Below are 15,246 nucleotides of genomic sequence, written 5' to 3'. Positions count from 1 at the left end.
CCCCTTCCCCGCTCATGCTCTGTCTTTCTCAAAAATAAAAATAAACATTAAACAAAATTAGAAATTTCCTTTTGAAAAATTTCCTTCTAGAGTGACTGCAACACGAGGGGGTTCACTGGTTGTTTCCAAATGACTGAAGTGTCTGGATCCCTCCCTGGAGACTTGTACTTGCTACTCAGGCTCTAGCGCGTACCACACAGGTAGGCTTGTCCCCATGGAGATGTGCGGCATTGGCCTGCATGGTTTTCTCAAGCAGGACAGCTGATGTCCCCTTGTTCCATCACCCTTGTTCGGAGGGCTCTGCGCGTGAGACACAACGGACATAATGGGTGATACCGTAGGAGGAAGACGAGCTAGACTCGACTTCCCCATCGGGGGTCACTTAGGATGTCCAATGGAGGTGCAGAATGTGTTTCCTAGAACAGCCTGTTCTGTCCCTTCAACAAAATCCCGCTCAGGGAACCTTGAGCAAATGCCTCCAACACGTCTGCAACCGTGTGAGACTCTCAGAGATGAAGAACCAAGAGATGGCACCCCCTCCTTCAGGGAGCAAGCTATTCCTTGGAAAGCAGACAAGTAAGCCAGTGATTTGGATACGGGCTCACTGCGGGCAAGGCTGTGCCGGTGGGTCAAGCACAGAGCAGGTGGAGACGGTGAGGGGCACTGAGCTGGCCCGTGGGTTAGGGAAGGCTCCTGCCCCGAGTGACCTCTAAGCAGGATGAAAGTAATGTGCGGGATTTGGTTAGAGGCAGCCGGGGGTGAGATGCACGTGGAAATTTCAGGCAGAGGAGATACCACTGCAAAGACACAGGGACAGGAAACCACGAGCAGGCAGCATTTCTAGGATGCCAATTTAAAGCAGAGACAGTAGCCAGGGAGGGGATGGAGAGAAAGTTCTAGAACATGGATAATGCCAGGCCTTGGGCGCCATATTCGGAACCTGGAGTTCAGCACATCCACACCGGGCAACCCTCCTGAGGCTTTTTTGCCATCAACACTAAGGGAGCTATTTTTTTAAAGAGTTCAGTTCCCCTCTATTTGGGCTTCTCTTATGACATTCCACGTGTTTTCTTGGAAATACAAAAACCTTCCCTTCGAAATCTATTTTCAACTCTGATCCATCACATAAGAGAACAGAATTAAAATTCAAGTGAGCAGGTGCTAGGGTGCCTGGATGGCTCAGTCAGTTAAGCGTCCGACTGACCCTTGGTCTCGGCTCGGGTCGTGGTCTCACGCTTCGTGAGTTCAAGCCCCACCTCGGGCTCCGAGCTGAGAGCACAGAGCCTGCTTGGAATCTCTCTCTCCTCTCTCTGTCTCTCTGCCCCTCCCCTGCTGACGCTCTCTCTGTCTCTCAAAATAAATAAACCTAAAAATACATATTAAGAACAGCAAGCAGATTCTTCCAGATTTCACGAGAGCATGCACCCCACAAGACAGCCATCGGAGTGCACGCTCCGCAAAATACCCCGAAGAATATCCGAGCGCAGAAAGTGTCCTCGCTATGCCTCCACCAGGCAGAAGCTTCCCCCGAGCACGTGGCCCCACAGTGAGGCTGGCACGGGAGCCCCGCGTGCGATCACTCACCACAGGTTGACCAGGAAAGGGTGGTCCAGCCCCCGCATGATCTGCAGTTCCCGGAAGACGTTCCGTACTTCATCCCTCTCGATGCATTTCTGCTTGTTCATGTACTTCATCGCGTACATTTTCTTTGTGTCCCGCTTCTGCACGATGCATACCTGGGCAACGGCCAACGGGGAGAACATTCAGGCCAACGTTTACCAAAATGGAAGGAAAAAAAAAAAAAAAGTCAGCCCCTCCCCACACTCCTCGCTCTGGGCTTGAGTCTCTGTTCCAGAAACTTGCTGGCGGAGCAGGGCTGGCCAGGCCACGACCTCTCCTCTCTGCACCTGTAAGACGAGACCCGGACCAGAAGCACCTGTTAAGCAGGTACTTAGACCGAGCGAGGGCTGTGTGCTGGCAAAGGAGCTGCAGATACAGCCTCAAGGAGCGCACAGACCGGGAGGACAACAGACAAATGCACCAATGCCTGCAGCCCCCAGAAACGCGGTGTCACTGCCCACCCGCACCCCCGGGCCCTCCCCGCCTCCGTGCGCGCCTCCGCCGGCCAGCCCTGCTTTTCTGGGCTCAAGGATGCTCTCCTCCAGCAGTGCCCGCTTTGCTGCCCAGGCAGCAGACTGGCGACACTGGACAGTCAAGTCCTGCAGGAGCAGCATCCCTGCCCCAGGCCCCTTGACCGTCCCGTGGGGGACGTCTGAGGCTCCCAGAGTCAGAGGGAGAGCTGGTCCACGGGGCACCTGGCTCGATGGAACGTCCCTTACGGGCAGTTTGCTGCCTTTCCTCCCCTGACTCACCTCCCAACCCACCTGCCCCGTGCTGCTGTCACCTCTCCGGTGCCCCGGACTCAAGAGCCTCGGAGGCTGCTCCTGGCGACCCCCAATCTAAGGTGCGTGGGCACTGGGGGAGCGACGGTGGAGCGGGACACAGTGACAGCAGCTCCCGCATGCCGAGCGCTGGACTGCAGGCCGGACGCTGGGCAAACGCTCTCCCTGGTAATCTGCTCGAGGGCCTCTCCAGTAAAGCCTCCAACTTCCCTCGAGCGGGATGGAGTGCCCCGAGGGCACTGATGAGGACACCCAGCGTCCAACGAGCCCCTAAGTGTCAGGACGGACAGTCAAAGCCAGACAGTCTGACTCTGGAGTGACCCCTTACCGGGGGGAGCGGGGGGCTAGTGGGAGAACAGGCCATGAGGGAGGGCTCCCTGGAGGAGTTAGTGCCAGAGGGCGAGCACCAACAGATGGAACGATGGAAAAGGAAGAGGCTTATAGGGTAACGGAGGGGTATACAGCAGGACCCGAATTTGGGGGGATACTATTCAACCCAGTGCAGGTAGCTCCCATGATGATCCTCATTTGTCAGATAAAGGAAGGCTTGTTGACCTCCTCGCGGCTGCAACTCAAACCCAGACTCCGCCTCCCCAGCCGGCACTCCTCACCAGCATGTCTCCTCCCCGAGGACAGGGCACTCGAGACAGAAGGCCTGGGCACCCGGCTCAGGAGCCCGGGGGTTTCTCTGGCACGCCACGTTGCTGGAAAGCGGACTCCTTTCAGCTCTGCCATGCCGCGAATCTGTCTGAGCAGATACAAGACAGTGGGGAAAGCCTGGACTCCAACTCACGCTTCGGTTCTGCCTCTCTGAGCCCCGGTCTCGGCCTCCGTACGAACTGAGTTCGCCAAGCCCACCCTGGGCCACCGGAGGAGGGAAACTACACGCAACTAAATGAGACCCAGGAAGGAGGAGTGCCCGGCATATCAGACGGCGATGAATGTCCCGAATCTTAATGTCTTAAATAGCACATTTCACGCACCCTCCACCAGGATGATCTCCAGGCACTAAAGTCAGTGATGTGAGGTTGAAGGCCCACGGAAGCTCCTTTCCGGTGAACCTGAAACTATAAAACACGAGGAGGCAAGGGTGTGCCGTGCAAAAGCACCACAGGGCCCCCCGGCTTTGCGGGCATCCTAGCAGAGAACTTCCAGAACCCTGGACACAAGTCCCCGAGGCCCACACGTGCAGGCAGACACGCAGCGGACGGCGGTTCCCATCACTTACTCCTCCGGTGATGTCTCCCAAGACACATTCGGCAGGCACTGCTGGGAGCCCCCAAGTCCAGCCGTGTGCATCGGCTGAGGAAGCTTAGGCTGTGGTTAGCTCGAGTCCGTGCAAGGGCCCGGTTCCGTGGCCAGGCAGATAAAGACCTCTGTGACCCTCCTCAGATACAGAGGGCAAAGGTGCCAAGAGAGGGCCGTCACCTCCTGGGCAGGGGAAGCATGGCTCTCACCACTGCTCCGAGACAGGGACAGGGGAGGGACTGGAGAAGGCTCTTCCAAGTGCAGTTAGAGCCCCAGCCTTCAAAGAGACCCGGGGCTCTGAACAGAGCTTGCAACTGTGACTTTCCAGAACAAGACAGAGAAGGGTGGCCGGCACAGGAGGCTGGGGACAGCTTCGAAGTTCAGTTTCGCAAGCAAACGAAGGGGGGGGTCAAGGGAGGAGGCCCTGTCGGCTCAACGCTGATGAATACTCGAGCGTGGCTGTGCCTTGACTCCCTCCTAGGTAAACTGAGGACTTGGGTCTACTTTCTAAGACCTCATAGAAGCAGTCTATGTGTGCTCAGGAGGCTGGACCCAGGACCAGGAGAGCTGGGCTCTGCTCCTAGCCCTCTTTGCTGACCACGAGTGGGACCACCCACCTATCTCTGGCCTCACCTCCTCCTTGGCCAAGCCAGGCTGATCACAACAACTGAATCGCCCCGACCCGGACATCGAGGCTGAAACGAGAGACGTAAGGCAAGGCTCGTGCACCGGGTAGAGATGAACATCTGCTGGGAAGTCACAGACATGCAGAAAGTCTGGGCTCTGGGGCTTATATTCCAGCTCTTTGCCGTGTGACCATGGGTAAGTCGCCCACCCTCCCTGAGCCTCAGTCTGCTCATCAGTAAAGTGGGACCTCCAGGACCTGCTGTGAGGACACAGGAAGGGATGTGTCTGAAGGGCGCAGCGTGGTGCTGCACGGCACAGGCGCTGAACGAGATTAGCGTTCTTTACTTCTTTACGGCATTGTAACAAATAATGCTCCTGGGACAGAGACACTCCACAAATGGCAGCTGTTATTATGACCACCAGGCCTTCACCAAAACCACCAGAGGGGATTCACCCGAAGGAAGGGCAGGGGTGCCGGTGGGAGGTCCGGGCAGGTCGAGGCAACATTTCCTCCTCCGGCTGTGGTGGCTGAGTGGAGCCCTTCCCGCGGCAGAGCCAAGGAAGTGGGGACACTTGGGGACAGCCCCCAGGCTTTCTCTCAGGCAGGTGAGGAGACACAGGGGATGGAATCCACAAGACCAAAGAGGAAGGGAAGAACCAGCTCACTTACCGGTTGAGCAGCTATTCTGGACAAGAGATGTCCACACCAAGAGACTGTGTCCTCACCTCCAGGGCCTAGGAATGGGACCTTATGTGGCTAAAGGAGTCTTTGCAGAGATAATTAATCTCCTTGGATCGGGATGGGCTCTGAATCCGACTGGTGTCTTTACAGTAAGAGAAGAGAAGGGAGAAGGCACAGAGGAGAGGGTGATGTGACCGTGCGGGCAGAGCTTGGGGAGGTGACATGTGAACAAGCCAAGGGACACACAGGTTTGCTGACTCCCCCCTAGGAGAGAGGCACATGATGGACCCTCCCTTGAGCCCTCGAACAGTGAGATCCACTCCTGTTCTAAGCTACCCAGCCCGTGGTTCTTTGTTATGGCAACCAGAGGACACGAAACGGTCTGTACGTGTCCCTCATGGCCATCCACCTGTGGCTGAGCGACTCGGCCAAGCACCCCTGTGATCCTCACTCTCCCGCCCGTGGGCATCAGGACTGACCACACCAGGTGTCCGGGCAGCTCCCCAAGGAGCCCAGCAGAGCGTGTGGTCCACGCAGGCGCCCGGTAAACGTGGGCTGGTGGGTGACGGACAGACTGATGCCTGGAATCCAACCCTGAGCCCTGGAGAAAGAGGAGGGGCCGAGGGCACTCAGCTCCCCAAGTCTGTGCTTCCCAGCACCCCACATTCCAGCCCAACCCCGAGGCCTGCGTCCTCTCTACACGAGTCCCTGTGACCGGAGCGATTCCTGCTATTCGGAGTTTAACGCGTGACATTTCAGACAGGAAAATTTCACTGTAATAGCTTCCTAACCGGTCGGTCCCACCTCTGCTCTGATCTCTGCAGACGTCCTTCTGCCTAGTGGAGGCTTCTGGAAAATGGGACTCGAAGCCCTTCAAGGGCTTTCTTTCGCCTTCAGGAAATTTTCAAGGTCTGTATCTTGGCATTCCTAGCCCTCCCTGCCTCTGTGACCCCTGACATGTGACACACACAAATACACACACCACCCAACTGTCTCAAACCCTTTAGAATTTCTTCGAAGAATGCCTCCACCCCGGCGGCCTTCTTCTTGTCCTTCTTGCCTCCTCCCCTACCGTCTCCCCTGCTAACTCTGCCCATTCATTGCTTTCTTTAGGAAGCTTCCTTTTATCCTTAAAGACTGTATTTAGCACTCTCCCCAATGGGCTCCCGAAGTCCCTATTTTTATCAAGCTACTTGACATGCTGGTTTATAATTCTGTGCTGCTTCTTCATATACTGGATTAGGAATCACATGTGGCTCCACACCCTGGATTACGAACCCTGTGCTGCATCCTACATGGGATTATGAATCCTGTGGTCCTTCATACAGGAGAGATAGAGACAGAGACAGAGACAGAGACAGAGATAGAGACAGGGATGGAGATAGAGATAGAGATAGAGATAGAGATACATATGTGTATTTATTCTTGAGAGAGAGAGAGACAGAATGCGAGTGGAGGGAGTGCGGGGGAAGGTGCAGAGAGAGGGAGCCACAGAACCCGAAGCAGGCTCCAGGCTCTGAGCTATCAGCACAGAGCCTGACGCGGGGCTCAAACCCACAAAAGGTGGGATCATGACCTGAGCCGAAGTCGGAAGCTTAACTGACTGAACCACCCGGGCACCCTGGAAACTCCTTTTCTTAATGTTTATTTAGTTTTGAGTGAGTGAGAGAGAGAGAGAGAGAGAGAGAGAGAGGGGAAGATGGGTGGAGACAGAGGGAGACACAGAATCCGAAGCAGACTCCAGGCTCCGAACTGTCAGCACAGAGCCCCACGTGGGGCTCGATCTCATAGACTGTGAGATCATGACCTGAGCTGAAGTCAGACACTTAACCCAATGAGCTGCCCAGGTGCCCCCATACAGGGGATTATAAATCCGTATTCACGGTCTCATAGTCAGAACCCAGGCATCACGAAGGCAGGGGCCACGCTGCCCGGTTCCCTATCCAACCCTAAATTCTCAGGGGCTCCGACATGTGAACTTGTCATCTTGGCCCTCTACTCCCAGCAGGGGCATATCGTATCCCCTCTGCTTAGAATCCCCTCCTGCAAGCCAAGCCCTCCATCGCCTCAGTCCCTGCAGGCATCACCACCTCCTGATCCGAAGGCCTCCCTGGCCCTGACCTCCAGGCCGGAGTTAGAGTCCACAAGGGAGCTGGATTTCATTTACAACTGTGCCCACCCTGCCCCATGTGGCCGCCAGCCGGTTGGCATCCTTGTGCCACTGCATTTGCAGCGCAAGACAAGGGGCTTCTGTTCCTCCCGGCTCCAAATCCCATGGCAACCACGTGATGGGGGGGGGGGGGGGGGACGGGAATCTATTGAATCCGACGCAGCATTTCAGCCTCATGAGCTCATGGCAGGTGCTCCAGAGGAGAGGTGGGCGCTCCTCCTCTCCACCATGTGACTGCCAGGGTCCGAGAACCTCCAACTTCAAGATAGAAGAGGTGGGTCCCCAGTGGCACCAGTGCTCCTTCTCAGGGAGGCGCAGAACCCTTTCCAGGAGAAACGACAGCTGATGAGGCAGACAGTGAGCAATTTGGCCAAAGCCACCCAAGCTGCCAAAAGGCAAGCACCCAATTAACATTCCTCATTATTCTAATTTGATTAGGAACTGATGTTATCACTGTGAATCACAATTTATCGAGACAAATAAACACATGCAGGCTAGACTGGATTTCAGGGGACTTGCTGGAAGAAAGGCGCATGTCAGGCGGACCATCTCCATCCGGGGGGGAAGGGGGCCGATGCGTATTGGAAACCTCCACAGCCCCGGCTTGGGGGTCCCCAGCCCGACTTCCCACTCAGAGCGCTGGCGACGTGGGTTCTGCAGCAAACCCAGAGGTCTGGGAGGGTCCTGGGATTTTGTGGTTTTTAAAAAGCTCCCCCGGAAAGTCTGAGGTACAGGCTGGTGGAGAATCCCTTTGCTGGACTCCAGGAAAGTCCCTGTCTGGCTGCATCATCAGTGACCTTGGTGGTCAGCAACTCTAACCTCTACCTTACAGCTCAGGCAAGCCAGCCCCTGGGGTTCAGGTGACTCCAGAATCAGAGATCCGAGCCGAGCTGGGAACTCTGAGCTGTGGGGGTACAAAGGCTGGCACTGCCCTTCCGTGAGCCACCCTGAAGCCGCCCCCCCGACCTCAGTCCCCCGCCAGACTCCGCTAATCTCTGTGTGCCCACCCCCCCCCCCCCAGCTAAACCGCGCTTAGTAAACGCCGTGGAGTGAATAAATTGCTATACAGTGCATTAAAGCACACTGGCTATGCTCGCAGAAGCAACACTCTGGGAAACAACCAATTTGGGGAAACGCAAGAAAAAAAAAATCAGGATGAAATACATTCACTAAAGACAGTGATCATGCTGGATTCCATTGTTTAGACACCCTACGTGACAAGAAGACGATCTTTGGCAGACAATGATGGCGAACGACACAATACGCATCCTCCCCCTTCTTCCTCTATAATAGGACAACAATTTTCTTCAAGGAGGCAGTGTGATCCATAAACACTCACAGCCAGTGGATGCCATAGTTCTGGCCAATTAGATATTATTAGTCTGCTGGAGGCTTCTAGGATGTCTTGCTTTGGGGATAACAGGAAACAGCTACAGACGGTCCCAATTTCTTGTCCTTCACCACTTTTCTTGTCCTTCCTACCTTGAACACCTATGTAATGTCTGGGGCTGCAGCAGCCCTTTGTGACCATGAGGCCAAGGGCATCTCAGAGATGCCAACCCTGTTATCATGGGGTCACCTACCTTCAGATTTCTTGTTATGTGAGAAAAAACACACACACAAAAACAGCACCTTCTTTGTTTAAACCACCGGAAGGCAGATTTTCTGTTTCTTGCTACTGAGAACATTCCCATCTAATATACAAACGATACGGACATTTTTCACAGCACAGGAGGCCCATGTGGTGTCTCACCAATGGCGGCCTCACTGGAGTAACCAAAAGCTGGCCTCCAGAAAAATACTCATCTGGATGAATAACAGTTATTAAATGCCTGCCATGGGCCTGGTACCATGCCAGCTATGAAGATGTGGCACCCTCCACAAACTCGAGGTTAAACGGGACCAGCAGACAACATTCAACAACAACAGCCAAAGTCACTCGCCATTAGCCACTGGGCCCTCCGTGGCCTGGCCCCACCTCCTCTCCAAGCACGTCCGTGACTCTACTCCCTGCCCGGCCTCCCTGCCCTTCCTGGATGGGCCCCACTCTTCCCCTGCAGATCCCAGTCTTGGGCCCTCACCTCCCCTAGGCTCTGCTCACGACCCATTTTATCAGGCAGGCATCCCAGACCTCTCTCTGTGACAGAGCAGACCCCTCCTCAGTCCCCATTTCCTCTACCACCTGCCCGGCTCCTGTCACTGAACAAGCATCTTGGTTTATTGGTTTCTCCACGGTCAGTCCCCACTCCCGTGTCATAAACCCCAGGATAACGGGGACTTTTCTCTCTTCTGTTCACGGCTCTGTCTTCCGTGGCCAGACGGTGCCCAGCACACGGCAGGCACCTGGTTGCTATGGGTGGCCCGCTGAAGGACTAAATGGATAGATAATGACTATTTAGGAAAAGGCAGTGATGTGGGGGAGGTTATGAGGCAAAAAGACCCAGAAGAGGGATCCTCACCAGGTTATGGGACTGGGGAAAGGCATTCTGGAAGGGGCTGTGTCTCAGCCATCAAGGGCTGGCTTTATGAGAATGGAGGATAGTGAGGGAGAGAGGAGGAACTGTATCACCATAACCCCCCTGGGGGTGTAAGGAAACCGCACGTGTCACAGCGCACGTTAGCATATGACAGCAGCTTCCTCAACTTGCTTGTCTGCAAGATGGGGACAGGAGTGTACTTATCTTACGGAGTGGTTATGAAGGCTGCATGGTAATCGCTTTCTACATTATTTACTAATATCGTGATGAGGATCGTCATTCATATGTGTTCTGAGGGCAAAAGCAGAGAATGCCGGGAGGATGGGCAGAAGTGGTCCAAGAAAGGCCTCGGGAACAATTTCACAATTGTTACGATGGGGAACTTTGTGTGTCAGCTGGGCCGGGCCATGGCGCCCAGGTATGTGGTCAAACATTATTCTGGATCCTCCGGTGAAGGTGCCACTGAAGGTAAAACTCAAAAGTGGATCCCGGGGATACAATTGCGACCAACTGAATGAGGGACAGAACAAGCAAGTCACGTGGAAAACCTGGGTTTGGGGAGGAGGGGAGTCTTTCTGACAGCAGGCGGAGGAGGCTTTGGAGGTAATTCCAAGAGCGGATCCCGTGTTTTGTAAATAAATCGATGTCACTGCTTATATATTCGCTGATCCCCTCCTCCCCCGCCACGAGTGACAGGGGAGACCACAGTGTCAGGAAATGCCAAAAAAAGTCATGGGAACAAGTGCCCCAGGACACCCTTTACTGCTGGAAACGTGGCCTTTCGGGTGAAGCGAGTTTGGAACCACTCCATGGACGAAGAAGGCCGGAAAACGCTCGTCCAGAGGACAGAATGAGACATCCTTATGGGAAGATGTCAGCAAATGCAAGATAGCTGGGAAGTCTGTCTGATGGGCCAGTAATGGCTCATTTGCTCTGGTCGATGCTTGAAAGCCATTCACGAGTGAGCCTGCATTTCCTGTGATATTCAGCTCTTAATAAAGCGATCCCCAGGAGCCGGCAAATCCCTCCAACCTATGCTTCAAGCCAAACACGACCTAATTAATATGAAATGACTAAATATTTCATTAAAAAGAAATGGATTCCATCTTTTATAAAAGATGTCGGCACAAACAATAAAGGCTTCTAGTAAAAGCATCGTGTTTAAGAATTCTAAAAATGACTCTTACATAAGAGGGACAGCTCACGGGCGCAGGAAGTCAGGCAGCTTGCCCAGAATCACCTGCTTAAGCCAGAATCCCAACTCAGCTCTGTCAGACCCTGGAGTCGTATCTCTCTAACCCCTTTGTGCTGTAAATTGATTAACTTGTGCGTTTTCCTAAAGACAGCAACCATATACTCCGAGCCCTCATGGAGGCAGCCACGGTGCTGGCTGGGCACCTTACACACATCTGCTGTTACCTGCCCTACTGCCCGCTGTCCCTGCCACAGGGCCTTTGCATTCTGCTGTCCCTTTTGTCTACGATGTTCTTTCCCCCAGATCTTCACATGGTCTGTTTTCCTCTCGGCAGGTCTTGGCTTAAATGTCTCCTTCTCAGAGCACCCTTCCCTGTTGTCCTCTCCTCCCAGGAAAGCAGTCTCACCCCCCGCCCCCGCCCCGGGTTGCTGCGCTGTGCATCTTCCGCAGAACAATTATCGTCACCACCTCACCGTGTTTGTTTAACGTTTGCGTGTTAGTCTTTGTGCTGCTTGTTCAGAGAACCATCGCAAACAACTGGAACAATGCCAGGACAGAGCAGTTACCGTAAACATTTACCGTTGGATTCCTGCTGTGTATGCTACCATTATATTGGAGGCCCAGCAACCTTAAAAGATTTAAAAAAAAAAAAAAAAATCTAAAACACTAAAAAAACAAAACAAAACAAACAAAAAAAACCTAAGTCAAATGTTTCTACACGTTCAAGTTTACATATAGAAAATCTCATCTGTTGGGGCGCCTGGGTGGCTCAGTCGGTTGGGCATCCGACTTCAGCTCGGGTCACAATCTCGCGGTCCATGAGTTCGAGCCCTGCGTCGGGCTCTGGGCTGATGGCTCGGAGCCCGGAGCCTGCTTCCGATTCTGTTGACTCCCTCTCTCTCTGCCCCTCCCCCGTTCATGCTCTGTCTCTCTCTGTCTCAAAAATAAATAAACGTTAAAAAAAAAAAAAAAAGAAAAGAAAATCTCATCTGTTTAATTCCTGCATGGATTTATTGCAGTCTGGTCACTAAAGGGGTTAGTCTGGTAACAAGCGGATATGTATTTTTTTACACCACGAATGTACACGTAGATGAAAGTGTGGAATGTGGAGGAGACAAGTAATAACGTGCTTGGGTATGGAAAGGGTCACTGTTGCACAGTAAGGCAGGGTGGAGTCTGGAATCATCACGGGCCTCTCCTGCCCAGTCTTCTCCAGAACCTTCCTTTGAGGGACACAGAGAGCTATTATCATGTAACTCGGTGCCACTTCCTGCTATTTTCTGCGCAGACTGCCTCTGGCTATTCCGTGAATTGTAATCAACTCCTGCTTATTTTGCTTCAACCCTGCGGTTCTTCAAGCCGAGGGCCCAATGGCCAACCCGAGAAAGACACTTTTGAAGCAAACTTCTCAGAAGGGTCTGCCAAAGGTTCCTCTTCTTCCTTGAAAACAATTAAGCCCCACTGACTTCGAAGGGAACTCAGAACGGAACACTTCACCCTCTCTCTCTCGAGACACTGCTGGATGCTCTCTGCTGCTGCAGAAGAGAGCCTGTGCTTGCTCCACCACTGAGGTGTCAGGGGAGCATGCGGAGGGCAGGGAGCGAGGCTGCAGGGGACCCGAGGCAGCCGGAGGGCCACACGTGAGACGCAGATCTGCAGCCGGGGGGGACAGAGACACATCCGAGGGCCCCAACCCAGAGATAAGCAGATAAACAGTCAGCCAACCTCATCGGTCGTCTGGCTAATTGCCAAGTTCCTCATTCACTTATATGTATTCATGCGTAGGTGTGTATCATATACACAACATATAGGCATAGATATATACACCTACGTGTATAGGCATATACACACTGCTTGGTGGGTGTGTGTATATGTTTATGGCTATATGTGGGTATACACGTGTATACACTGCTTGAGGCGTATACGTGTATAGTATACCCATACATACAGACGCGTATGTATATACATATATATATACTGCTATATGTTGTACATTTTAATACTACATATAGTATTAAAATTATATATTTTTATACATCCTATATACGATGTCTAAAAGATATAACTATAATATATAAAATTATATATGATATAATAAATATATATTAATTATATTAAACATTAGTATATATAATATTAAATATAGTATATATATATCAGTATACATATACGGTATTAAAACATACAACATAGAGCAATATATACATATGTATAGTATATACATACACACATACGTATATGTATATACATATATATCTATACACGTGAAGCAGTATATATTACTGCTTAGAGGGTATATATCTGTATATGTGTGTATATATTCACATACTTTATGTCTGTGTGTATGTATGTATACTGTGTGTATATATAAGCATATGTACCTACAGATGTGTGTATATGTGTCTGTATATGTACCTGTGTGTACATATACTGCTTACTGGGTGTGTGTGTATATCTACCCATGTCCATACATGTGTGTGCATATATATACTGCATGTGTATATATGCATATGTATTTATAGATGTGTATATACGCACTTATACGTGCACATGTGTTTATATATGCTGCTTACTGGTATCTGTATATATATATATAATATATATTATACGTATAATATATATATAATATATATTATACGTATAATATATATGTATAATATATATATGTATAATATATATAATATATGTATAATATATATATAATATATATATCTGTAATATATATACACATATACACATGTACATTTATGTGTGTGCATATATACACTGCTCAGTGCCTGTGCATACGTATCCATACACACTGTTTAGTGGGTATGCATAGTAGGTCTATGCATTAGGCATGCATGTGTATACATGAACATATGTATGTGTATATACACTGTTTAGAAGGTGCTGGGGGACACAAGAGTGAACTGAGGAAAACGCTGCTGCCCTCACAGAGCTTATGTTCTCGTGCATGAGACCAATAACCAAGAGGACACACGAATAAATACACAATGGAGTCCCAGGTAGCAACAGGTGCTCGGAAGCAAAGGGACTGGAACAGGTAAAGGATATGGGACACGGGGAAAGGTTATGGAAAACTCAGGGGTGGGTGGTCAAGTACGGTGGGTGCTCAGGGAAGACCCCAAGGGAGGACACGCTTAGGCAGAGACCTGTATGGTGTAAGTGAGGTTTGCAGAGACCCGTGGAGCGCAGTTAGGCCGAGGGGACAGCAAGCGTACAGACGCTGAGTTAGAGTTAAGCTCAGCGAGCTCCGGAGACAAGAAGAAGGGAAGAAGGGCTGAGTGGAATGAGCAAGAAGATGGAAGGGGCAGAGAGGGGTGTCAGAAAAATAGGCATGAGCCAGACTGTGGGGCCTTGCGGGCTGGCGTGGAAAGACTGGTTGTGCATTCTGAGCGGAAGGGCAGCTGCTGGACGTTTGGAGCAGTGACCACGGGATCCGGTTCATGCTTCACACCCTGCCAGTTGCCATGTGGACAGGCTCTCTCTTCTCTCTCTCATCCATTCGCTAGGCAGCATTTATCAGGCCCTTACCGCTTGCCGAGCACCGAGCCAGGTGCTGACAGCTCGGGGCAATGCATACCACCAGCCCCAACTTCTCAGGAATCTCAGTCTGATGGGGAAGGCAGATGTGGTGTGCGATGACCAGGCACAGCTAGGAAAACCAAGTCTTCTCCCCGACATGTCCCTCCAGGTGGCTGCCCAAACCTTCCAGAACCCACCAGGTCACACAGGAAAATTCCAGGCATGCTGGCTTCAAGAAGACACAAAAGGCATTTGAAAATGCCAACCACGTGCCAGGCACGGTGCTGGGGCTGCACGGTCTCTGTCACTTATTTTCACATGAAACCTTTAAGAACGCTCCGGACATCCCGGGGCAAACAGAGGTCTGCAGAAGCTATGTGATGGGTCCAAGTTCGCATGGCCAGAAGTAGCAAGGCCCAGACTTCTCCACCTCGCTCCCTCCTTCTTCTACGCTCTGCTGCTTCCGAAACAAAACATCATTGCTGCTGGACAGTGATGGGGACTCCCCTCTCGACCGCCATGGTTTCCTGCTGGTGTGCATGTGAGGCAAGCAGGTTTCAATCCAACTCCAGTGTTGGGGAGGGAGGTGTGGAAACAAGACAGGCTGTGTGTCGCCGTGGTATCCTCTCCAGGCTTCCGATTCATCCCATATGTACAGGGGAGAGACAATAATGCCCAGCGCACTTGGCCTTTGGGGGAACAGGATGATAGCAGGTGTCTGGTTCCCAGGACAATGACTCCAAGTTTCTGACCAGCCTGGACTCTGCAGGTGGCAAACGCCGGGAACCCAACATGATCTCAAGTAAGCGAAACAGGATGCCAGTCTTGGTAGCTGGTCGGGACAGTGGAGAGTCCAGAAGACAGCGCCTGTCCGTGTCCCCTCTCATTTGCCTTCACACCCTCCAGGCTGCTCACTG

General features: G+C 52.0%; 1 protein-coding gene across 2 annotated transcripts in view; it reads right to left on the bottom strand.

The window, feature by feature from the left end:
* The window catches only part of STK32B (serine/threonine kinase 32B), a 398,879-nt gene that overhangs the window by 270,301 nt on the left and 113,332 nt on the right, over nt 1-15,246 (bottom strand). For both annotated transcript variants that reach the window (XM_047857552.1, XM_047857553.1), the window contains exon 3: nt 1,585-1,736. In XM_047857552.1, coding sequence (XP_047713508.1) covers nt 1,585-1,736 — 152 coding nt within the window. The remainder of the gene's footprint in view (nt 1-1,584; nt 1,737-15,246) is intronic.

Source organism: Prionailurus viverrinus, chromosome B1 (assembly GCF_022837055.1).
Source record: "Prionailurus viverrinus isolate Anna chromosome B1, UM_Priviv_1.0, whole genome shotgun sequence".
Classification (NCBI taxonomy): Eukaryota; Metazoa; Chordata; class Mammalia; order Carnivora; family Felidae; genus Prionailurus; species Prionailurus viverrinus.
This window is presented reverse-complemented; position numbering and strand designations above follow the sequence as displayed.